A 25,136-nucleotide genomic window follows, 5' to 3' on the forward strand; every position below is an offset into this window, starting at 1 on the left:
AAAAAAAAAAGTACGACTCAAACAGATCATGTTCCATATATTATGATACAGATGCAAGTTGAAAGTTTATTTTTTAAACAGCCTAGTATTTTACAAGAAATAGATAACTACTTGGGACTTTGAGCATGTCCTTAAAACAGGACATAAAGTAGGCACCGATCCTTGGGCTTAACTCTGCCGTCTTTATCCACCAACAACCAGCATCATCGGGCAGGGGGAGGGGGGACAAAAAGACGAGAGTGTGTCGGGGTGGATGGGGTAAATTCTAATTCAATAAATAGAAGAATGGATATAATCTCTGTAACTTTACCCACCAATACTTTTTTTTTTGGGGGGGGGGGGCAAATTGTGAGAGAAATACTTCTGCAGACTGGCAGAATGCAGTGATTGTAATTACTAGTCAGATTTGAAAAAGAGCCACGGCCTCAGAGGGCATTCATTTGGGTTGATATTGCCAGGTAAGGTTCGATAATGAGGGCCGCAAAAGAAAAAGGTGCAATACAGTATGGCAGCTGAAGTCGAGGGAGGGTTGGGGTTCGAGTCAGTCACTTGGCGTTTTTGCTTGGCTGCATTCCCTTAAAAATCCTCCAGAGTCTCAATCTCCCCCATGTTCAGTCTCTCGGACGATGCGTTAACAGAAAAACCTGCGGGCATAAAAAGCGAAACAGACAGTGAGGACATCGTCATTGTCGGCCGTGACGGGGCGACGGGGGCTCACCTAGAAGGCTCGGATCCGCACGGACCATCTTCTGCTTCTTTTTCTTCTTCCCTGAGGTGACCGTTTCAAAGCGCTGCTGTTGCTGCGCTTGATGTTGTTGTTGATGATGTTGCTTCTGCTGACCACTTGTGTGGTTGGTCTGGTAGAGCGGTGATGATCCCGGTGACGATCCCGTTCCACCCCACACGGAATCCTTGACCAGAGTGAATATCACAGCACGTTTGCAGGCGAACAGCGCAAAATATGGCCGCACAATACCAATTTGTTGACTCTCTATTTTCATGGCAAATTCACCTATTCACACATTGTAACGTGGCAAAAATAATTATTTTCTATTCATGGAAAAACATTCATTCATTACAATATGCATTATATTTACTGCTACAGATCCAACAGAAGCAGTTCCAGTTTTGCCAAAACGTGCAATAATGTATACAAAAAAAGCTTAGACTATGCGCGGTGATTTGCTAGCAAACACCGTCTTATTTCTTTATTATTGTTATTTACAGTACTTATTTTTAACCACACAGCACACACCCACAAAAATGAAATAAATATAATTTTAAATTGGGACAGGAAGACAATAATTGCCTTTCCTTTCGCGAACATTGTCACGGATCAGATTCGATTTGTAAACCGAAGTTCCACTGTACAATAAACTGCATAATAAAACAATTATTTAACGTGACATAGTGTTCAGCTAGCCTGCACTGAATCTTCTACCACTGATATAAATGAGGGTAACGTCCACATTCATTTGAACTATTTCTATTAGTTTAACATTTTCTTCCACTTTTGTTAACATAAGTATGAAAACCTAGAAATATTTTTTTACATTTAGAAGAGATATAAAATCTGTGATTAACTCTGACTGCCAGACGCGATGCTAACGGCGGAAGACGAGCACTTCTGCACAAGCGGACGTTCAATCGGACGATGAAGAGTAGTCGAAAAGCATAGACTAATACTAAAGAGCACATTGATGTCGACGATGATGATGATGGTGACTGCCAAGGTTGATGCCGAAGTTGGAAGCGTTGACGCGGCGGCTATTATCACGTCATAAAGCCTCACCGGCTAGCGATGCTAACAGCGGAAAACGCGGAGCACAACCGAGCACACAGGCGGACGTTCAATCGGACGATGAAGAGTACCCCGAGTCCAATGCATATTCATCGGAGGAGCGGGTACAGTCTGATCACGGAGAAGACACTGGTTCTGGACTACGATGCCACCATGAATGGAGTGGATAAGATGGATCAGAACATCTCTTACCACCCGGTATAGGAACTGAAGGACATGAGGAAGCCAGACGTAACACCACCGTAACGTAACCGTATCATGATCCTGAGAGTAGACTTGATGACAACATGGCCAAACACACACTGCAATATATACTTGCTATTCCCCGGAAAAAACGGCCGGCAAGAAAGTGCACGCGAAGGGGCAATCGCAGTGAAACTAATCTATTGTGCAAATCCTGTTGCGTCTCCTTGCATACAGAGGAGTGTTACACAAAAAGAAAAACTGTCGTTGAAACATCCACATAATTGTAAATAGTACCACAGTTGCACACATTTGTAAATAGTTTGCCAAATTGTTGTGTCAAATTGTTACACTGTTGAATGTAAATAAACGTATTTTGCTATCAAAAAACACTTTTTCATTGTTGGTGGTAGTGTTTTACATAAGTAAAGCACTGTTTAGATGTTTGTGGCATCATTCATGGAAAAAAAAAGGTGTCAAATTCACTAGAGTGCATGAAATAATATCGTTTCACTAAAAGCTTGATTTCTCCGTATTTTGGTCCAAAACAAGCGCAATCGGGTGAAACTAACCATTTTCTATTGTTGATTACTGAAGAACGGAATAAGGTAGAAACAAAAAAAAATTCTGATGAAAGATGAGCGTTCAATCTTTCATTTGGTAGTACGTGTGTTTCCATAGTCCAAACACAACATTTTCTGTGGACCTTGAAAGATCAGTCAAAATGCTTAAATCGGCTGGCACTGACAGCATCCCTTTTCTGAAAACGTCTGGCAGTCAAAGAGTTAACAAAACTGGGAAAAATGTTAAACTAATAGAAATAGTTCAAATTAATTTTTGACGCATATAGCCGTCAATGGCAGTGAATGAGTTAAAATTGCAGATACAGGGAAAAAATAAAAAAATAAAACAAAACACCAAGTAGAAATAGAAGTAATAATAATAATAATGCATTTGTTATATATAGCGCTTTTCTAGACACTCAAAGACGCTTTACAATGGAATGGATACATTATTCATGCCCTCACACATTCACACTGTGGTGGCGGTAAGCTACTTAAGTAGCCACAGCTGCCCTGGGGCAGGCTGACGGAAGCATGGCTGCCAGTGTGCGCCTACGGCCCCTCCGATCACCACCAAACATTCGCACCTTCCATTCACCAGTGTGAGTAGCACTGGAGGCAATGTGTGTGAAGTGCCTTGCCCAAGGACACGACGACACATGACTTGGGGAGAGCGGGGATCGAACAGCCCACCTTCTGGTTACTGAACAACCGTCTCACATCAGAAATACAAAGTGGTCAATGTTACACAGTAACAATACTATATTGACCCCCCCAAAAAATCATAACAAAATAAACAACAAAAAAAGGAGAGTACCAAAGTTTCAATTTCAAACAAATATGTACTGAAAGGAAAGTGCTGAATAATGGGGGAAAAAAATATTTTTGGTTTTAATCTAGTGCCCCTCCCATAGTTACATTGGGAAGGAAGGGGAAGCATGACCGGGCGAGAGACCAGAGACCGCTCACCATTCCCCGGCTCCACCCACCTCCCCTCATCACCACAAATTCCACGTTAAAACTCATTCACTCCCAGTCATTTTCACAGAAGCAATTCCCTTCGCTCCCGGCTGTTTTACTAAATTTGGACTGATTTTGCAAGGCCCACAGAATATTATGTTCTATTGCTATAAAAACATGGACACCAAAAGAAAAATCTAAGTCTCTTCTTTCATCAGGAATTTTTTTTTATATTTCTATCTGTTTCCGTTCTGCAGCAATTAGCATTAGAATAGAGCTAAAGCCTGGTTCACACGGCAGGAGTATTGGCCCGATTTCGGCCCCGAGTTTCCCCTCCCGACAATCGCAAGGACGTGCCGACACGCAAACGATAATCTTAACAGATTATCCTGCCGTGACTTGAAATCGGGGATATTCAACATGTTGGATTGTTTTGGCCCAACTTTGCTCCGTGTGCCCCGAGGACAAAGCATCGCGCCGCCGGTTGGCAAAGACGTGCAGCCAATCAGAAAGCGAGCTGGCGAGAAAGCCGGTGGGGAATCCAAAATCAAAACAGTCATCATGCAGCAGAAAGTCAGTGCTTGCGCTATTACATTCCTTTTTATTTATTATTATTATTTCTTTACACACACACACACACACACACACACACACACACACACACACACACACACACACACACACACACACACACACACACACACACACACACACACACACACACACACACACACACACACACACACACACACACACACACACACACACACACACACACACACACACACACACAATGTGGTCTCCGGGTGTGACGCGAACCCGCGCTGCCGCCCAGAGCCCATTTACACTCCATTAAACAACGCCTTGTCTTTTTATACCGCTTTTTCGGCAGGAAAACCAGGAACTATTGCGACCGGTCCTGCATATTTGTTGACTCAGGAGTCACTTTAATCTCGAGAGGTTTTGCGAGACTTCCCGTCACATTTATGAATGAACTCGGCTCGTGTGTGTGTGGTGTGTTGATTGTGCGGTGTGGCACACGGTATGTTCAAAACGGTTATTCCCGTGATTTTTTCTCTTCACGTGTGGTGTGTCTCAGAGTTTGGAAGTCGGCCGTTTCATCATTATTCACAAATCTATTCAGAATTTTCAACATGGTCCTGATTCATTTCCTTTGCTCTGCTGCTACCTGCTGGCCGTTTGTGTAATAACTACCATTTTTTTCAGAGGCTGCAACAAAGCCTTCTATGTGCTCTCTAGCATAAAACCAAATACGTCTTTGGGACACTTGAAACATTTAATATAGAACATATTTATACGTTTTTGGGAGTAAATGAGTTAATGTGTGAAAATATTCATAATTTAAAAAATAATATATTTTTTAACTTAAATGTGTAGAATGGGATACATTAAAAGCATATTTTGCTTGTTATAGAGTCATGTATGCACTTTACTATATTTTTCTGGTGTAAAATGCAAGAGACTGTACAATAATTTCGGGGGGGGGGGGGGGGGATGCTTGACCAAACGTGGACATACTGCAAGTTTTCACCTCAATGATGATAATGATAATTAGGATAATCACATCTAAAATGTAATTTATTGGACAATGTTTTAGCGTTTTAAAATAAGTTAAGTGGATTTAGTTACTGAATAGTACTTAAACCAGAGTTTCACCAATTGAAAAATTTAAATTGTAAATATCGGAACAGAAAAATTGGGCTCTGGAGGTTGAAAAAAAAAAAAAGTTAAGAACTCATATTAAAATGCGGACTGGCCTGCATATTAAAGCATTTTTAGCTTTTCATTCCAGGTCAATGTGAAAGAGAACTTTTGATACAGCGGTCGCCTGTTTGTGAGGCCATTTTGCTTTTGTTTGCTCACCTGCTGTTTCACGGCTTGCGGGTGATTCTGCAGCGATGATGACGTTTTTTGCTGATTAGCATTCTGTTTGGCACGTCGCTCCAGGAAATGCTTGGCAAAGTCCTTGGCCTCGGGAGTGTCCCCCAGGTAGGCCTTGACATAGTCGTGCACCTCGTATGGAGACTCCACTTCTTTCAAGAACGTAGCAAACGTGGGAACTGTGGCAAAAGCGCGCGTTTAGGGGGCGGGGAAAACGTTAGTTCAAATGGACGGTTCCGCCTCCACGCTGCACACTTTGCACTATTTACCATCCAGGTTGTTGGCTGTGTTGAGGTTGTGCAGTGTGTGCTCACACCACTGCATGAAGCCGTCCTGCTGGCTCTTGTTGACCCCTTGGAACAATTTGAGAAGCTTCTCTTCCTCCTCCACCTTCTTGTTTGCACGTCCACTCGTGGAATTACTTCACATGCCCAAACAAATATAGAAGACATAAAATAAGGGAGGGGTGGAGCGCACGACTTACAGGACTAATGCAATGTATTTAAAAAGTCTACACAAATGCCAGGTTTTTGGGATTAAAAAAAAAATATGTCAAAACTTTTTCTACAAAAGCCATTCGCTGCCACTGACGGCTATAGAAGTCCAGGTGGAGGGAAATATGAAGAGAAATATCAGTCACTGTTAGCACAAAACTATGAGGCTTTTCTTAGAGTTAAATCAGGAAAAGCCAACCATAACATCTAAACCTGATTTGGAGTTAATCAGGGGCACTTTAAATATTGGCAGGTGTGTGCTGACTCGCATTTACCACAAGTCTGAATTTAACTGATTAATGCTGAACACTGACACATCCTCAGTTATGCATTAACTTCCCCTCCCAAAAGAAAAAAAAAAGACTTAGTTACATACAGTTTATAGGTTACAATCTAACTTATGATTTATCATCGTCAAATTTCATTTTCATATAAAAACACTGGCAGGGGTATATGTAGTATGGAGGACCAAAAATGCCAAAATTAAAATAAATAAATGTGAAAATAAAAACAGATCTAAAACACACAATTCAAAAATTAAATATATAAAATATAAAAAATTTAGGTAGAAAATATAAATGAAAATAAAAACAAATATAAAAACAAAGTAAAAATAAATACAAAAATAAAAAGCAAGATTAAAACAAGTGGAAATAAATACAATTAAAAATCAATCAATAAATAAAATAAAAATACTCTGCTCTCATTAAATGAATCATGAAATGTTATTCAAATGAGGGGGCGGTCCTATTTACTTTTTACTTATTTATTTTGTTGTTTTTATTTTTCGTTTATATTAATTTTTGAATTATATTTTTATAGCTGTGCAATGGTCAGTTTGGCAGCTCCAAGTCATACCTGAGATTGGCATTGCCCTTGTTTTTCTGCGCATTTGCTTTCTTGCTGGGCGGAGGCTGCTGGACGGCCTCCTTCACAGCTTCGTCCCAGAAGCCCATGTTGGAGTTGTTGGTGTCCCCCCAGATGCTGCTGGAGTCCGCCGCCCAGTTTGAGCAAGGGGTGATGTTCACCGAGCCCCATACGGAGTTGCTCAGAGATGTCTGATGAGAATGAGACGCTCTTTAAAAAAACTGTAACAACACTTGTTTGCTTGTTTCCAAGTCTTAATTTCTTCCACCAAGCGGGTTAAGATCCTCAACAAACTTTCCCTTCGCTCATTTGTGCGGCCAATAGTTGTGCTCCTGTGTGACATGGGTTACATACAGTTCTGTTCTGCGGTCGGGCTGGCTGGGTGAAGATGTGATTCTGTTGCTGCTGCTGTTGTTGTTGTTGTTGCTGCTGCTGCTGCTGCTGCTGTTGTTGCTGTTGCTGCTGCTGCTGCTGTTGTAGCGGCTGTTCCTTCCTCTGTTTCATCTGCTGCGCTTCCTCCCTCTGAATCTCCAGCAGGGACTTGGTAACAGGAGCTTGCTTGGCGGCGTGCCCCCACCCCGACAGCTTGGCCTGGGCCTGCTGGGCCTGCTGCAGGGCCTGGTGCTGCTGCAGCTTCAGGAGTTCCTGCTGCTGACGCTGCTGCTGCAAGGTGAAGGCGGGCAAAAAAAAAAAAAAACACTGTTAAAATGATACAAATAAAAGGCGGTGTGGCGATCAGGATGTTTTTACCTCTTCTAGTGCCTGCCTTTCCCGCTCCTCTTCCAGTTTCTGGATCTCGGCCAGCGACAGGGTGTTCTGATTCTTGTTGCTAGAGCTGGCAGACTGATGACCCCACTTTGATGACAATGGAAGCTAGAAACAGGAAAAGAGTGTTGGTTGAACTTGACAAATAAATATTCACGCATCTCTAAAGATGTGTGGTTACTGTCCAGCAAATGTACAGGGATGTGATTTGACCAAAGTTAAATTATCTGAAAATTTAGCCGGGGGTCTGGGGGCCGCGGGCACTCAGCTAGGTCCAGAGCTCATGGGTTTTCCGTGTTTTTAAGTACTTTCAATGCACTCAGATGACAAAGAAATAGACAAAACAACAGCATAAATTTTCAATGTATATTGAACTATCTCATATAAAATTGCAGTTTTAGTCAACTCAAAATCAGTCACATTCAAAAACATTGGACTGCCTTTGCTTTTAAAAACTATCACTGAGAATATCATCATATATATTTACCATGCAATAAATCATTTAATCAATCATTCTTAATTTAATACATAATGCATAACAAAAACATAAAATACCTCATGCAGCAAGCTCTGGTAAAAAAACAATCATGCATTCGTCGAATACATTATTGACTAAGATCATCTCTGTAACTGCATACATCAAGACAGTCAACATATTGAAACCTGAAAAGTGCAAACATGCAGCCTTCATTTGAGTTTGTGTCAATGATTAACCATGTTAAATATTTATGGCCATTTTTATTACGTTATAATATTTTCGAAAATTTGATTTCGATTAATTTGAAAAGTTTACCACCGACCTCAAAATTCACGACTCTGTCAGCAACTGATACAGGTTGTTGGGGTGGATCACGTCTCTCTATTACCGCTTCCGATTGTGATGTCAATAAGGGATGGAGGCCGTAAAGTTTTGGAGTTTTCGTTTGGGCACCGAAACTTCCAGCGATGGAATAATTTGTTGTTCTTGACTGGAGTTCTTTCACGTGTTTTTTGCTCTTTGCGTGACTTTCAAGAGCTTTGAAACCTCTCCCACCATAGTCAATGGTATCATGGCACCAAATGCAAAGCGCTTTCCCGGCACGATCGATCTTCCGAATAAAGTCACTGAACAAATTCGTCACAGTCTTCTTTCCAACATTTGTAGATATATCCTTCTCTAACCAGTCCCATCGAAACTTGTTTTTTACGATCTTGTCAATTTCCTTAACTCGCGGAGCATCTTTGCGTTCGATCACGGACATCTTTCTTTAAACACCCGGCAAAAACGTCTGAGAAATGAACAATGGCATACTCCTATGCCTTTATAACAAGCGCGTTTATTGGTCAACAAACAATGGCATACGCCTATGCCTTTATAACAAGCGCGTTTATTGGTCAACACGGAGACTTCAGCCAATCGCAAGATCAGTTTCATTTCAGTTACGGAAACACTCAAAAGGAATGCTGTCGAGAGACGAAATCGGATTTTTTACCACTTAAAAAATTGTAACATTTTATTTTTGGAGATAAAAAAAGCGGAATTCCGCGAATTAGCGGAAAAATCACATCCCTGAATGTACTTCACCTTCATTTGTGCAAGCTGCTGCTGCTGCTGCAGTCTCCTGAGAGCATCCTGTTGCTGCTGCCTCTGTCTCTGCAGCTCCTGCTGTCTCTGTGCCTCCTGATCCCTCTTCTTTTGCTCCTCCTGCTGTTGTTGAGCGAGGGCGGCTGCGGCAGCAGCTGCAGCAGCGCCCGCCGCAGCAGCAGCAGCTGCCGCCTCCTCTGCTCGCTTCTCCTCCTCGCGCCTCTTTAATGCCTCCAGTTCCTCTTGTTTTCTGCGCTCCTCCTCCTGTGTGAGTCACAATCGGCAGGTAAGAGAAAAGGCACGCACGGTAGAAGCAACTAATCCTAATAATGAAGGTTTGTCTAAAGCCAGCCAGTTACTGATGAGGTTTAAATTACAAATGTACGATAATTGTTTTTTTCCCCACTCATATCGATGACCGTAAACTCCAAATATATCTGTTGGTGCAGCTTAAAAGAATGAACGGTCATATGATGAATAAATGTGTCAGATTATGAATTATCATGTGGTGGTACTAAAATGAAATAACCAATTTGGGACTTTTATTTTAAAATACATTTAAAGACAGGAGTTCGTATCATCCACAAGACAGTCAACAACTCATGGGGGCAGCTATCGGGTTTGTACTGTCTCTCAACTATGTAAAAAAGTTACCCTTTTGGCATCTGGTAAGCAGTGGTCATATTTGGACATCATGTGGTATAATCCGAGAAAAAAAAAGCCCAGCAAATATGATTTTTTTTTAAATAATTTCACTTGTGCGGCTAGCTAGCTTGTTTTATTTAGATAGCAAAGTGTTTGCCTCATAACTTTGATTTAAAGCTACTGAACCTAGAATATTCCATTTCGAATCGCTATTGCCACCTGCTGACGAAAAATGAAACTGCACATACACACCACGCACATGACGTCACATCCGCATTCGGGGCGTGGGAAATTCTAACCCTAATCCAGTCTGAAAACTATTGGCAAGACGCTTGCAGGAGTACCCATTATGAACAGCTAAGGTGTTAATCTACTAATTAGAAGGCATTTCAGTCATAAATGGTCAAATAAAAAGCTTATTGTAAAGTTGGGGAAAAAAGTTCCATATTGTAGCTTTAAATTGAAAATATTATGTGGTGTGAGTCGTGGGACCAACCATTATCCGGTGTGAGCATTGTAGAAAGCTTTCCATGATGACAGGTGTATGTCCTAAACTATAGATGTCCCAAATTGTAGATAATAGTAAAAGTGTAGATGATAGTAAATAGTAAAGAATAAATATTGTATGTTTTTTTAATTTATTTTTTATAGCTGTGCTTGGTCTGGTAAAATCCTTACCCGTCAATGAAATGATCCTAAAACATTTCAATCCCACTTCCTGCTAATGTAGCCGGCTCGGAGTACGACATAAAAAAAGTGGTCAACTACAACATACAGCTGAATGTTTTGCTTTCTGAACTCGTCACTTCAGACAGTGAGTCGATGAGCAATCTCAAAAGCTCTGATATCAGTAACTTAACAAAATTGGCCACGTTTTGTTGTCACCCCCACTAGTATCTATTAATGCTTCAACGAATACATCAGTTACAAACATTTACTTAGCACTAGTGACGTTTCAACAATGCACATTTCAGACACATACCGGTATTTTTTAAATAAAAACAAGACCCCAAACATTTTAGTGCTACTGGCCATTTTCTAGACATTCTCGAGGACTACAATAAAAACTAAAGATTAAAAATATCAACCACTATACAGTAGCTGCACTTCAATGAGTTGTGCACATGCTGTCGTAGCGTTTACTAATATCCATCCATAAGTAGCTAGCTAAGCTAATGCTTGGCTCGGCTGCCCCCCTTTTGCTTACGTTGCCTCGTATGGCAACCATCCGGACCCGACAGCAATCCAAGGAGGTCTTGCCGAGATGGTAAAGTGCGGTAGAAGTCGCTGGAACCCGTCAATTTGTACTGTACCCCAATGTTGATTAAGTCCACACGATTATAGTATCCAACAACAAAGATAAAAGTGCAGCTAAAACGGAAAAAGCACGGTGGCACGGTTGTCATCACTCTGCGGTCTCTAAGCACTCCACAAGGTAAGGGGACTACTCCGGCACTCCAGAAATCAAGGGGACTTCGGCAAGTCATAATTTTTTTCAGTTGCCAAACCGTGTTGACAAATGGTACACCGTTTACTTCTGAAGTCGCGTGCAATGGCAGCATTTTGCCTTCTGTATGTCATGCAGCGGAGGCTTGAGTTCTTAAAGTGACAGTAACCAGAGCAACGTTTGTCAATTTCAGGTGGCTTTCAATATTGGCCTAATTCTGGGGTATCGGACCGATAGAAATGCCGCCATTTCCCCCCCAAAATCAATCAGATAACTATCAGTTCGATAATTAACATGCATCCCTAGTTTAAATAGTACTAGCACATACTGTTTAAATACCAATTGTAATTGAAGCAGGAAATATATTGGTCCATTCATGGATCATTTAACTGTCCTAAGAGCAAGTTGTGCAAAAAGTAGTGAAACATTCAGCAACCGGACGTGCATTTAAAAGTTTTGAGAAGGCGATCGGCTGGCTTGACCTGTTTGCGAAGGAACTCCTCCCTTTTCTTCCTCTCCTCCTCCTCTCTTCTCCTCTCTTCGAGCCTTCGCAGGGCTTCCTCCTGTGCCAGTCTCTCCTCTTCCTCTTTTTTTCTCCGATGTGCCTCCTCCTGTTCTCTCTGTCGTCTAAGAGCTTCCTCCTGTAGATGTACACCAATGTTAACCCCCTGATTTGCAGGCAATTTGATTTTAAAAAAGAAAAGAGAAGAAGCAGCTCGAGGGCTCAACCTGTTTTTGTCTCGCCAACTCCTCCTCCTCTAGGCGCTTCCGCTCCTCCTCTTGACGAGCCCGCAGAGCCTCCTCCAGACGCTTCCTCTCTTCTTCTTCCCTTTTGGCTCTCATTTCAGCTTCACGCCTCTCTAATTCCAACTGATGGTTAAGACAAGAAGAGAACAAGTGTTGTCGGAAAGTTCTACAGTAGAAATGCTAACGCAGTTAGCACTTTCACCTTTAGGAAAGTGAGTTTGTGTTGGGATAAAGAAACAGTAAAGTAACTTGCGTCTATTGAGCGCATTGGTATACAAGCCACAGCCCACTATTTATTTATTCATAGGAATGTTTTTCCCCCCCACACAGGACACAATGGTTTATAAGCCTCACATGCTACTAAACAAAAAGACAAACACACAAATTGCCAACCATACTGTTGGAAATAAACAAGTGCAAACAGCACAAACCAACAATCGAAAAGACTGTTGGTGTCCGGTTGAGAAAATTAGTCACATTTATTCTGTCGTCTTGCTCCCTGAATTTTGCATGTCAACGATGAGCCTGGGTTATTAGCAAAACGCAGGAGAGTCTTTGCCACATTTGCATACTTCCGGGTCATTGTGTCAACATTAAATAATGTGTGAGCTATTTATTTTTAATAAAAATTCATTCAAAATGATATTAAACTGATTTGGGATCAGAGCTTGCTGTAAATTTGATCATTTGAACTATAGGCAATTACATTTATTTGCATGTTTTTGTTATTTGGTTTTGGGGTTGGCCTTTGTTCCACACAAATAGTAGTGCATTACTGTAGTCTCAACTTTATAAGTAGGAATACGAATTACCTTCGCAGCCTTTGATTTCTCAAACTGCTGCATCTGCTCGATGGTTGGCGCCTTTGCCATGGAGTCGATGGGCAAGTCCCACACACTGCTGCCATCCCATGCTGTTGAGAAAAAAAAGGAAAAGAAAGAAATTAGGTATGACACACACAGTTTTTTAAAAAATATATATTTCAGTGAAGTTGACTCACTGCTTGATGTAGCTGGCGGGAGGTTTGGTGTGCAGGAAGCCTGAGAGGACGGGTTCTGCATTTCCCATACAGAACCTGAGTCGGGTACAGACAGAGAATGTGTAACAGGAGGTAGAAGGCTCTCAGATGTTCTGCAAAAAGGGGTGACAACAATAGATTGTTACTATAGGGTTCAAGTAAAGTGTTATGGTAGTGAAAACATTAAAGCGGTACGCACCTTATCTTGAGAGCTTGGTATTGCTGTTGAAGCAGGTTGAGCTGCTGTTGGTGTTGCTGCTGCTGTTGGAGTGGCGCCGAGCTCAGCACTGCGGCCTTCTGCTGGGCCAGAGCCTGGGCATACTGCTGCCTGAAAGGCCACAACAAAGACATTTCAGCCTTTAATACAAAGCTGTAGGTGTTTCTTTTTATTCTCCGCAACAGGAGTGCATGTGGGGCCATCAACAAATGTGATGAAGTGTTTAACAGACGCATTCACTACAAGAGGTGGGTAGTAGCCCTCTACAATTACTCAAATTAAAGTTTTACTTTTAGTTGAGTCCTATTCTCAAGTAGCAGTACTCACCAATTACTCACTTGAGTATTTTTTTCACAGAGTACCTTCAGCAATTATTACTTTTTACTCAAATCATAATGTACTCAAGTAAAAGTACTCTTACTAGAGTATTATTTTTGTCTACCTACCTCTGTTCACTACCTACTTCTGTAGCTGTTGGGCTGGGAGGCACATACAGTACTTATGTCTCCATTTGGACATAATACAGCATTTTTACAGATGAATATACCTTAAGAGGTATTGATATTGAAGCTGCTGTAACTGGAACAGGTTGAGTGCAGTGAGCTCCTGCTGCCTCTTCAACCTTTCTTGATCGGCGTCACCCTGCATCAGCAATCATAGGACAGATACACACGATTGTTAACAATCTGGCGACAAAGGTGAAAAGAAGATTTGAGTATCTAGACGTGCATCGGGTTTTGCAATTAAATGTTTGCGTATGAGAAATAGAATTCAGATCAATTCTGGCAAACCTGGAAAAAGCTAAATTGCTTGAAGAAAATAAAGGCTGTCCCCCCACAAAATTGACATTTGTTTCGCAATCACTACAACCAATTTATGCCCCAAAACAAGTATAAACTAAGTTTACTCAAACTTAAGTTGGTATGTTTTTTTTGTTTGTTTTTTTGCTCGGGTGAAGAATAACATTCATGAGCAATTAAAATACATTTTGTGTTTTTCATATTTTCACGTCTATAAGGCGCACATTAAAGTCTTGATTTTTCTCAAAAATCGACGGTGCGCCTAATAGTAAGGTCCGCCTTGTGTGTGGCCAAGGTCCAAAATCTGATTTGACTGTGTGAGAGGACTTAGTGCCTTATGTGTGTGTTAAACACAGGAATAGCACAAGTAACTGACTGCGCCTTCTAATACGGTGCGCCTTATGGTCGTGAAAATACGGTACTCAAAACAACAAATGTGTGCAATGTGCATTTTGGGGGATTCAATAAAAATCTACCAACGACAAAGCAGATTTGGACATGGTACAAAAAAATTTCAATGAGGACGGGAAAAAGCAAAACATGTCATGTCACAAGACATTGTGCATATTGTATAATTATAAAGTTTGGGAAATTAGTTACAATATCTACATCTTTTTGAATACATTGTTACAATTTTTCATCACAAAGTCCATTTACTTTTGTTTGGTTAGAACATGTACTGGTATTTAAAACTGTGCACATTTTTGAACATGCACCTGTAGAGGTGGAGGTGCGGGGCCCGGAGTGAATGGGACTCTCCCCCAAATCTTCATCATCTCCCCCAAGGCCTGAAAGATGTCATCACAGCCTCTTTTAACCAGAAGAGACATGGTGAAGTAACCAGCCTGGAACCATTCTGCCATCTCCTGGTTGCTGAATGGTCCTAAAGCCAAATTCAAACATTATATTCAAACTGGGCAAATTGAGGCTCTTGCACATTTTTCTGGTAACTTCCTGCATCAGTCTTACCCTGTATCTCCCCTTGAGGGTCTTTGTAAGACCACTTGAGTGCGGTCTTGTGGGTGAGCGGCAGGCCTGCAGGTTTGAGCTTTTCGGGTATTTTTGCTGCAAGTCTTCTGTCATCATCCACCACGCCATCCTGGAGGTAAGCCACCATCTTCTCTGCCTCCTGGAGATATAGAAGGGGGAGAAAGATAATGGTGTGACACAATTTAGTAGTACAGTGAAGCCTCTTTTTGGACAAGGATGACGTTCTAGAAAAGGGACTGTTGTGTTGTGTTACTGTCTTGGACACTACATTAGTGTAACAACAGAGCTAACCGGTTAACCCACACCTCAAAATAATGACACAAGCGATAGAGGGTTATATTGTGCGGTAGAGCACCATGTTGAAAAAGTTCATAAACAAAATACATTTCACAAAATCTGGACAGTCTGGAAAACAATTTTGTCTTCTGGGTTTCTGTCTATTTGAAGCTTCAAATATACACAAGTCTTAGAGAGCAATCTACAAGAAGAAATTTGGGAGAGTGCGCGCAGTAAATTATCATGAGAAGATTCTTTAAGCAGCCTGGTTAGGTTTTGGGAGGAGAAAGGGGAGGGTCAGTTAAACAAGAAAGCAAGCAGTCTGTTCCGAGCAGGATTCTCAGTCAAGGAGACTTCGATATTGCTTCATGTGCAAGAAGTGAAAAGCCCATTGTTAAAGAAAACACAGGTGCCCTTAATACAGTAGTGTTAATTGTATCGAAAAAAAATTCAAATGTTGGCTCAGTTTTAGCCCAGCTGCAATCACGCTCGTTAGTTTTTATCATAGTTACCAGTAGTCAACCACATCCCGTTTTTATTTAGTAAATTTTTAGTCGACTATACATCTAGCATTTTAGTCTTTATTTTAGTCCAAGAAAACGTCATTTTATTTGTCTAGTTTTAGTCAACAAAAACTGCCATCGTTTTAGTCTAGTTTTAGTCAGGACAATCATTTAACCCCTGTATTTTTTTTTTGTCAGCAGATTATGTTGAACATTTCGGATCCAAAATTATTTCACATCAAATTTTCTCATCTTTTTGATGAAAAACGACTCCACACACAATTACAGTATATAACCGAGTGGCTACTATGGCGTCATGCTATGAGCTAGTAAATTAGCCAGCATTAGTTAGCGGTCAGATTAACATTATTGTTGGAACGTTACAGACGTTGGATTCATGTTACATTAAAACTATAATTTACTTAACTTTTTTTTTTTAACCTTTCAGCGTGAATCCACTTCCTGTCTGTGCATGTTGCACTCGCTTGCTGCAGATTTGAAGGGGGGGGGGGGGGGGGGGGGTGTCACTGTGTCACATGACAGTGTCCCACGTGACAGATTAGCAGAGACAAGATTTTACAAAAATCATATTATTTCTCTCTCAATTTTGTTCATGTCCAGTTTTTATTAAGTGAAGTATATTTCCCTCTCGTCTTCATTAGTCGACAAAAACGCAAACTGATTTAGTCCCAGTTTTTGTTTATTAATGAGCGTTTTAGTCCAGTTTAGTCTAAATCCGGTAAAAAATGTGTGTTGACAAAATTATTTTTGTTTGGTTTTCGTTGACGAAATTAACACTACAATACAGTATAAACTTATGTTAATACTTGCTAAATAATTATTTTCCATAACAATTTTAATTAGCATTTATCGACAAAAAATATGTAATTTTTTAAAAAGCGAAACACAAATATATGGATATTTACTGCAATGCTAATAGAGTGTATCCTTGATATACAACTATTGGGACATTTCGAGGTTACGAATGGTGCAACGGCACAACAACGAATGCTCAGTTACCCTTACTGTTTTTCATTTGATTGTTATATAGTTATGGCCCTACAAGTGTTTTTAATGTAAAGACTTTACGACTGCGTTAGCATAGATTAGTAATAGACTACAGCACAATGCACCAATTCAGGTTATGACACAGACATAGGAACGGAGCTCCATCTAAAACCAAGGACGCCCAGAAGAGCATTATTATGTTACCTGTTCAAAGTGTTTCAACCCCTCATCTTCATCTGTGTCATGTGACACGGTGGTGGGCCTGGATATTGGGGCTAACGCACTTGAAGAAAAGGGCAGGGGGTTGTTCATGGCAATGAGAACTTCCATTGGCTTCTGCATGGTGGACGATTGTGTGCGAACTTCTGTGAGGAACAGACAAATACCAACTAAGTGGTACTCTCAGTATTTTGTTTTTAACATTTTTTGTTTTGTTTTGTTTTTTACAATGCGCCCAAAGAAGAACAGTCACCTGTGAGGGTGGTGTTAATACGGGTCATGGGTAGCGACATGCTGTTTGACAATGGGACATGCAGGGGAACTTTGCACGGTTCTGGTGGTCGCTCCACGGGAGGTTGCCTTTCGGCCGGCCTCTCGGATTCCTCCGTTCTGTTGGGATGGCTCGGTGACACAGACTTGGCCGTCGTCTGGGTTTCTGGGATAGGTGGAATGGCGGCTGAAGGAACAGATAGCGCCTCCTCTGACACTCTGCTCACCCCCATGAATACTAAGGTAGAGAGATAGATGACGTTGTGTAAACATCACTTGTTCTTGTTGTGGTCTGTATTGCTGCAATTGATCACAAACAAAAAGAAAGTCTCCCGCATGGTGCGCTGGGCACAGTAATGGGCTTCTAAACAGCACTTTTCTCTTGCTTGGTTGATTAAGTGGGCCACGAGCTTTTTGTCTGTGGGTTTCACTCCAATTTTTTCACTTTCCTTTTGCCTACGCTCACAGAACTCTTGCAGCAGTTACCAGTGAAAATGTTTGCTTAGCTACTGCTGCTTAGCACATTCCAGCTGGAGGTCCTGCAAGTGGATTCTATTTCGTGAGAGGATGACACAGCATGAATTTCAAAGGGTCCAACCTTTTCGGTCAGAATCTTGCTTGGCCTCCGTTTCTGGTTCTTTGGTCTCCTTGGGATGACTGTCTTCCTCCTCTAGGGCCTCCTCACACTCTTCCAAGTGTTTAAAATCCAACTCTGCCTCCTCCAGGATGGGCTCTTTGGAGGCTTTCTGCTAAAGCAACAGAAAGTTACACTAAACCAATGTCAAGTTGATCCATTCATAGAAATCAGAGGATCTTGACAGATTATCTCTGCTTGCCTTGAGCGAGAGGAAGGCCCCGGATGAGTCAAAGGTGCCCGCCTCCTCGTCTGCATCCTCAAGACACCACTCAGGCAGAGCGTCCCTGTCGTCGTCCAGGCTGCCGCTGCCCGATCGCGGCCTCCTGTAGCTCCGTTCGTCTTCTCGCGAGTCAAACGGGAGACGGCGTCGCTGCTCCGGATGCCACATTGCACTGCGAGGACCATCTGGTAAAAAGTAAATGATCAATATGGGTTTCATTATGGTGGATTGTGACCACGGTCATAATGTTTTTGATAGTCAAATTTGTCATTATACTTGTTTTTATTTTGTTTAGATTTTTTTTTTCAATTAGTTTTTAAGAGCTAAATTTTGTTTTGTTTTATTAAAGATTCAGTTTTGTTTTGATTTTAATATATGGAGTATTTGTCCGGCGCAATTTTTTTATTTTTTTAAAGGTCACCAAGTATTGTGTAATAAAGTGAATTACAATTCTCAAACAACCATTTGACCATCTTTCTTCTGTACGCCATTACAGAAATGAATACATTTAAAATAAACCCCAATAGCTCATGTATGATATTGACAAAGATGAGAACAAAGGACATTTTCACTTTAATCATAAGTTTTGTTAACTTATTATGTATACCGTACAGGCCAAAAGTTTGGACACACCTTCTCATTCAATACATGCTTTATTTTCATGACTATGTACATTGTAGATTCTTACTGAAGGCATTAAAACTATGACGACAACTATGACAACTAACAAACACATTTGGAGTTATGTACTTGAAAATAATAAAATAAATACATAAATAAATAGCCACCCTTTTCGCTTTGATTACTTTTTTGCAAATTATTGGCATTCTCTCGATGAAAGGGTTTTCCAAAGGTAAGAATGTCAATAGTATGCAAAAAAAGTAACCAGAGCAAAGGATGGCTATTTTGAAGACTCTATAATATAAAACATGTTTTCAGTTATTTCACCTTTTTTTGTTAAGTACATAACTCCACATTAGTTCATACATAGTTGTAATGCCTTCAGTGAGAATCTACAAAGTAACCAGTTGTGAGAATATAACAAATGCATTGAGTAAGAAAGAGTTTCTAAACGTATGGCCTGTACTATAAGTTGAGTTGTTTTTTAAAACAATTTTATTGTTATTTGATTTCATTAATTTAAAAAAAATCTCAATTGCAGTTTTAGTTATTTCATTGGTTTTCATTAATTGTAACAAGCTTGATAGGGACAGCTTTGACTGAGGCAGCAGTTCACAAATAGACTTTGTACACACCGGGTGCCTCAGGCCATAGCTTGTGGGCCTGCCAAATAAATAGAAATAAACTGTCGTGTCAAAAATCCCTGCAATGTGAAAATAAATACATCTTAAATTTGACACAATACAAAGAAGAGTTGTTTAAAACCTTGTCAAATGTGAATAGCTAACCAAAATATATGACAAATATATAAAACGAGGGTTGACAATCATGAAACCCCCTCCCAACACTATGGGTGTGTCCACAGAATGCAAAGAAACCACACCCCCACTCAACTGTCACTACCACTGGTACGACCTTGAAAAATGGATGTCAATTTGTCTCGCACCTTTCTGTGGCCTAAACATAAGAGCTGCAAAAAAATATCGGTTTAAGCCCTCTGGTGGCTAGAATATATCCCACCGAGTCGTTGTAGGGCTTTTTATATTTTTTAATAATACTAATTTTAAAAAACTCCGTCCTTGTTCTTACTGTATGTCAGTCTCTGCATGACGCATGGACTTGCAGCCAACGAGAAACCCTAAAGCAGCCACACCAGTGGACTCTTCGAAGCCAAGATGCATTCCTGGGGTGTAGACATAGCTATCGGTATATTGCACATGCGCTGGTTGTTTGCTGATGTGAGCGAAGGCGCTCAAGTTCTTTTATAGAACTAAACAAAATGTCAAAGCTACTGTGACATTAAAAGTTCATGCCACAAAATGAAGGTTAATACACTGCAAAAGTTGATAAAGCGGAAAAAATGGGACTGCTGCAGGTCAATGCTGTCGAGAGAACCTTTCCACTCATCATCATCCTCACCGATCTGATCGTCACGAGAGTTACGCCAATTCTCACTCTCCGAGCGCGTGAAGTCGTGTTTCCTCGACAGGCCCGGCCCGGCATCATCGTAGTTGTTTCGAACTGCGAAAGAATGAGTCATTTGGGAAGCTGGTTAGAGTTGAAGCAAGTTGTTTTTCATTAGACATGGTGTGACTGAACAAATTTACCGTGATTCATCTGGAAATGTCCCGGGGCAGCATCTACGGTACATAGAAACAGTGAACAGCAATATAAGCCAGTGTTGTGCGCCATCAATGTACAAAGAGATTATTTGGGCAAGCTATTTCGACACTCACCTGGGTCTTTCCGCCCTGGCTTTTCAAACCTTCTATCGACCCTGTTGGGGGGGAAAAAAACAACAGTAAATCAGAGCAGGTTTGCTAACTCACCAAGATGATAAATTATTAAACAGTGCATTCAACTTTTCTTATTGACATGACTCCCGGTGGGATTTGTCCAAACTTGAAAGGACAAATGGATGCGTCAGTACCTTTCCTCCCAACTCTGGGAGCGATGCATCTCCCTGCCCCCACGGCCAAAACCTTCCACATCATCAAAACTTCTTTGGTAAAACCCTCCGTCTCCTCTTCCTCGACCTGACAACAAACAGACTCAAATTAAATAAAGAATCACTGCATTACTGTGCAAATAAAATTTAAGATTTCCATGTTGCAGGGACATCAATGCAAACAGAGAGCAACAGAGCGCTAATAGAACACCGCTCGTCTCGAGTCGGACCTGAATTGGTGGGAGCCATTAGAGGCATCTCAAGTATGCACAGTTGTTACGGCTCTTCTTAAAAGGCACAGACACAACTTTTAAAGTCACGCAGAAGGAAATTCTGCCGCAGCCGTAAAACTAGAAAGGAAATTAGGTAGTGCTTACCTCGACCCCTTGAGGTACTTCGGCCACGAGGCGCCCCCACTACCGGACCGCCTCCTCGCCCTGTCAGCCGGAGTACAGCTGCACTGTTTACAGACATGGAAAAATTTCTCTGCAAATACAAACAAAAGGGACAAGAACAATTGTCAACGTATTTTTTAATGCAACTGGTATTTTATTGCTGTCCTGAACTGTTTATTCTTCATTTATGAACAAAAAAAAAAAAAAGTTTGGCCGTAACGACAAACTGTCTGTTTAACGCTTTAACATTTTTAATTAACTTGTAAATAATGTCCACGTCCGAACGAATAAGATACTGGCTGCCTGGGGAAAAATATCTCAGCTTGTAACTACCGGTAAATAAATGTGGGGGGCATGTCGTCTACTCTGTACGTGTTCTGAAGGACAATTCTGCAGCTAAAGCAGGACGGAAAAGATAACTTTGATTGGTTAAGTCAGCAACACAGATTTAACAGCACATGCAGTAGAACACAAGAGGTCATTATGTTTAAAAAGTCAGTGCAACACAAGCTTGTCATCTGACAGCAACAATATCTGCTTATTTAGCATGTAACAGAAAGTAACTTGTGGCAAAACGTCACCACGGAGTGAAATTTGGGCTTGAGGGTGAGTTTGTGTGAATTCAACTTTTTTTCATTGAGAACGAACACATTTTAGGACAAGCAGTCCTACCTGTTCTTCGTCTGTAAAAGAAACAAGTGCCAGAGGCAGCAAAGGCTCCTCTTGCAATATGGGCAGGAACTCCTTATCATGCAAGTCTATAGGGATCTAGCAAAGAGAACAGAGATGAACAGAAAACACTTGAGGTACTAACTGATACGTAGAGAAACCCCCACTGTGTCTCGGTTCATCGTTCACATCGGAGAGCAAATAGATACCTGTGACTACTGTTGTATGTTGTTTTTATGCGTTGCTGGTGTGTGTGTGTTAAAGTAGCACTTATTTGAATGTTATGCTAATTTCCAGTACCCCGTCTATAGCATTGGGCATTCATTATATGTTAGCATATAATGTTATGGTGTTTAAATATACCATGTATGATTGTCTTTTGTTTTATGTGTCAAATGTGAGCGACAAACAGCTGAAGCAAGCAGACTTTGCTTCTTATTTGGAGAACTGTGAGCAAGAGAGTCTTTTTGTTTACTCAAAGTGTGGGCCGCACTTTTACAGTTGCTGTGCCAAAACCGTGGAATGAGCTGCTCCTGCACCTTTGACAGGCCGATTCACTTCCTGTTTTGAAATCTTTTCTTAAATGTTTTTCCCTCTGGCTTTTACATCAGTTTTAAATACTGATGTTTATTTTTATCTAGGTTTTATTTATGTATTGTTTTCTACATTTTTGGGGGGGAATGGGTGTTTTAATCATTGTTCTATATCAGTCTTATATTCAAAGTATTTTTTTCTCCATTAACGAGTTGTGTCTTGGTGATTTTTTTTCTTTACATTATACAGTGTGTTTAGCTGTGTTCTTATAAATTTTCTATCAAGTTGGATTTCTATTTCTTGACCGCGAGAGGGTGACAAAAGGTGCTTAAGAATACTGCGTAATAATGTATTTAAAATGTTTTTAATGAATGTGATTACACCCTGTGGGAGAGGTTAAAAAAAACTGGCATGGCCTCTCAAAATTTGAGCTTTTTGCCCAACGCGGGTGGGTCCTGATCACGTCCGATAAATGAGGGCTCAGGGTATTTAGAAACGTACAAGCCACTGAGGATGTCATGTTTACCTTGTTGTCTTTTACATAAAGTGCTAACATTTCTTCTCTTCCGTAGCGATAGTCTGCAAGCTTGTACTTTGGCAAGGCAGGCGAGAGAGGTGGCGAGGCAACGGCACTGCTACCGCTTCCTCCGACTCCGCCGCCTCCACCTCCAGACAGGGCACGGAGCCTGTGCGGAGCCAAAAGGATGATAACTAGTTTCACAACAAACAGATCACACATATTGATCCTAAATGGACGACTTACCATTCTGGTCCAAAGTTAAGTGTTTGGATCTCTGCCATTTTTCCTTAAAGGTCTGTAAATGTAAAAAAAAAAGAAAATAATCAATAACGCACTTTCTAAGACTTCATTCTTCTTGACACTTTCTTGTAAAAAAAATAAGGAATGTTGCATCTCAGTCTCATTAACCAAATCTTGTTTCGTTTGGGAAGAAATTTTGTAAGCTGACTTACTATGTCCGGGGCCCCTACAACAGAGCCCATCCCACTGACACACACAAGTGTACAATTTCAATGTGCTAAAGCTATTTTAGCTCTTGGAGTGTGAGTGAGTATGCTATGGACACCTGTAATTGACAAGGGAAGTTGTCCTAACTTCAAGTACAAGCCGGAATGTGATAACTCGATGCAAGATAGGTCGTCAAGTCGTTTTTTTTTTTTGTGTCCACTAAAATTGTCACATTGAAGACATGATAAATGAGCCACAAATTTTGTATTTATAGATTTATTTTATTTTTTATTTTTGGGGGGGATCCCACTCACCATATGGGAAGTCGGGATAAGCCACGTGTAAATTGCTACTTACCGCACTAAATCCGACAGAAAGGTGACAAACATTGTAGCTAACACGAGTGGGGACCGCGACGTCAGTTTTTTTTTTTTTATGTGGACACACCCGCTGTTCAGTCATGGTTGCATACATTTAAGGAAATGCTACGCTACACCATGAATGGCCGCCCAATAACAGCAAAGTTTCACGGACCATAAAATCCACCAGTGACACGTTTGTGAACCCACTAGAATGGAGGGGATAACACTGACAATTTCGGTCTTACACAGTCATAAATAAAATTAATTCGGCGCATGGGTTAAGAGTGGTGACGCTTACATTACTTCACGAATGGTTCATTTCGTCACGTTAGCAAAATTTACCCTCGACAGTCCGTCAAGATAGTTAATTCGCGTGTACGAGAATGCTTAACGCATTACTAAACAGCCCCCTGATGCGTTACAGTGAATTATTTCGGTGACGGTGAGAGGAGTTGTATGCTTTTGGGAGACACTTTGATGCCACACTGCAGCTAACTCTTGCGTTAGCCGCTGTGCTAAAAAAAAAAAAAAAGGAGCTAACTGCAGTTGACCAAGTGCACACAGCGTTAAATCTCAGCGAGCAAGATTCGAACAGCCGCGGTGAGAAACACACACGTAACCGCACGTTCATCCACCTCAGCATGTTGTCATACACCGACGATCCGAACAATAATAATCGCGATATTGCCACCGCGGCACAAGTTAATCCTCGAAAAGCCCAAGCACTTGTGGCTAGCATGCTAACAGGTTAGCTCACTAGCTTTTTTTTGGACGGAGGCCTCCCGGAGTAAACACGGAGGAGGCTTCGTAACAGTGCCCCTAAAAAGCAGCCCGCTTCGGCTCGATGTTGGCTTGACGACGTGGCACTTTACTTTCAGCAGTCTGGTGCTGGTAGGGCGTTTAATTTTGGCTGTCTTACCTCTGCTTGATGTGACAGCGCAAGGTTTTGAATTCGAGTTGTGTGTGTGTAAGCTCTAGCTCTCTCTCGCTCTAGCTATCTCTCTTTCGTCCCCCTTCTCTCTCTCGTCCCCTCTCACTTTTGCTCGCCCCCTCCCTTCCGTGTTATTCAGAAATCCCACTGGAGTTTTAGGCACGACACGCCTCGTTACAAAATGATTGGCTGCTACATCGTGGCAGGACACGCCCTATAAGGATACGTTATAAAAAGCGACCTATCCAGATATGTAGGGCGTGTCTTACCTGGATACAGCAGCCAATCATTCTGCAGCAGCACGTGCCCTGTTTAGAACGGCAGTGGGGTCCATCACGCACCCCCTCCCTTTCGCCACAAGATGGCTGCGTGGGGGGAGTCACATGACTTGCAGATGAAACCCGTACATGGCGTGAAAAGAAAATGTGCTGACTACTACTACACGCTGTTGGAAATTAACGCATCATTTATTACAAAATAGAAACTTTTTTGTGTGGATTGAAACTGAAAATTAATATGCTATTACTGGCAGAATGGGCGTAGTTGACGACTGGGTAATAAAGTAATTAGTAAGGGAGGAAATCATGTTGCTATCTAAAGTTTTAAGGACAAG

At 41.2% G+C, this 25,136-nt stretch overlaps 1 protein-coding gene across 3 annotated transcripts; it reads right to left on the bottom strand.

Annotated features, from left to right (window-relative positions):
- Positions 1 to 31: 31 nt before the first annotated feature.
- Positions 32 to 24,623, bottom strand: gigyf2 (GRB10 interacting GYF protein 2). 3 transcript variants are annotated; one of them, XM_086078411.1, is made up of 29 exons: positions 24,512 to 24,623; positions 23,027 to 23,078; positions 22,790 to 22,949; positions 21,733 to 21,828; positions 21,043 to 21,151; positions 20,648 to 20,753; positions 20,454 to 20,494; positions 20,325 to 20,357; positions 20,137 to 20,238; positions 18,076 to 18,281; positions 17,838 to 17,985; positions 17,223 to 17,477; positions 16,955 to 17,112; positions 14,943 to 15,102; positions 14,690 to 14,856; positions 13,721 to 13,815; positions 13,156 to 13,284; positions 12,939 to 13,069; positions 12,751 to 12,851; positions 11,921 to 12,061; positions 11,674 to 11,832; positions 9,100 to 9,363; positions 7,521 to 7,643; positions 7,125 to 7,433; positions 6,762 to 6,961; positions 5,679 to 5,830; positions 5,392 to 5,588; positions 719 to 911; positions 32 to 644 (listed from the first exon to the last, which is right to left on the bottom strand). In XM_086078411.1, exons 2-29 carry the CDS (start codon positions 23,062 to 23,064, stop codon positions 577 to 579), a joined length of 4,041 nt encoding a protein of 1,346 aa, XP_085934537.1. In that variant the 5' UTR covers positions 23,065 to 23,078; positions 24,512 to 24,623; the 3' UTR covers positions 32 to 576. The 3 variants fall into 3 exon arrangements, with proteins under 3 accessions (XP_085934537.1, XP_085934545.1, XP_085934528.1); XM_086078419.1 differs by having other exon boundaries at positions 7,125 to 7,430; positions 16,955 to 17,115; XM_086078402.1 differs by having other exon boundaries at positions 16,955 to 17,115.
- Positions 24,624 to 25,136: the final 513 nt, after the last annotated feature.

The sequence above is a fragment of the Leptonotus elevatus genome, chromosome 1 (genome assembly GCF_054856555.1).
Source record: "Leptonotus elevatus isolate MCC_2025b chromosome 1, RoL_Lele_1.0, whole genome shotgun sequence".
Classification (NCBI taxonomy): domain Eukaryota; kingdom Metazoa; phylum Chordata; class Actinopteri; order Syngnathiformes; family Syngnathidae; genus Leptonotus; species Leptonotus elevatus.

Bases quoted from the DNA above. Each gene is read 5' to 3' on its own strand.
- gigyf2 (XM_086078402.1), bottom strand. From the start codon at position 23,064: ATGGCAGAGATCCAAACACTTAACTTTGGACCAGAATG. The intron at 12,852-12,938 runs GTGAGTCAACTT...TTTTCTCAACAG, and splicing joins CCCGCCAGCTACATCAAGCA to CATGGGATGGCAGCAGTGTG. The intron at 6,962-7,124 runs GTATGTAACCCA...CATTCTCATCAG, and splicing joins CCCGACCGCAGAACAGAACT to ACATCTCTGAGCAACTCCGT.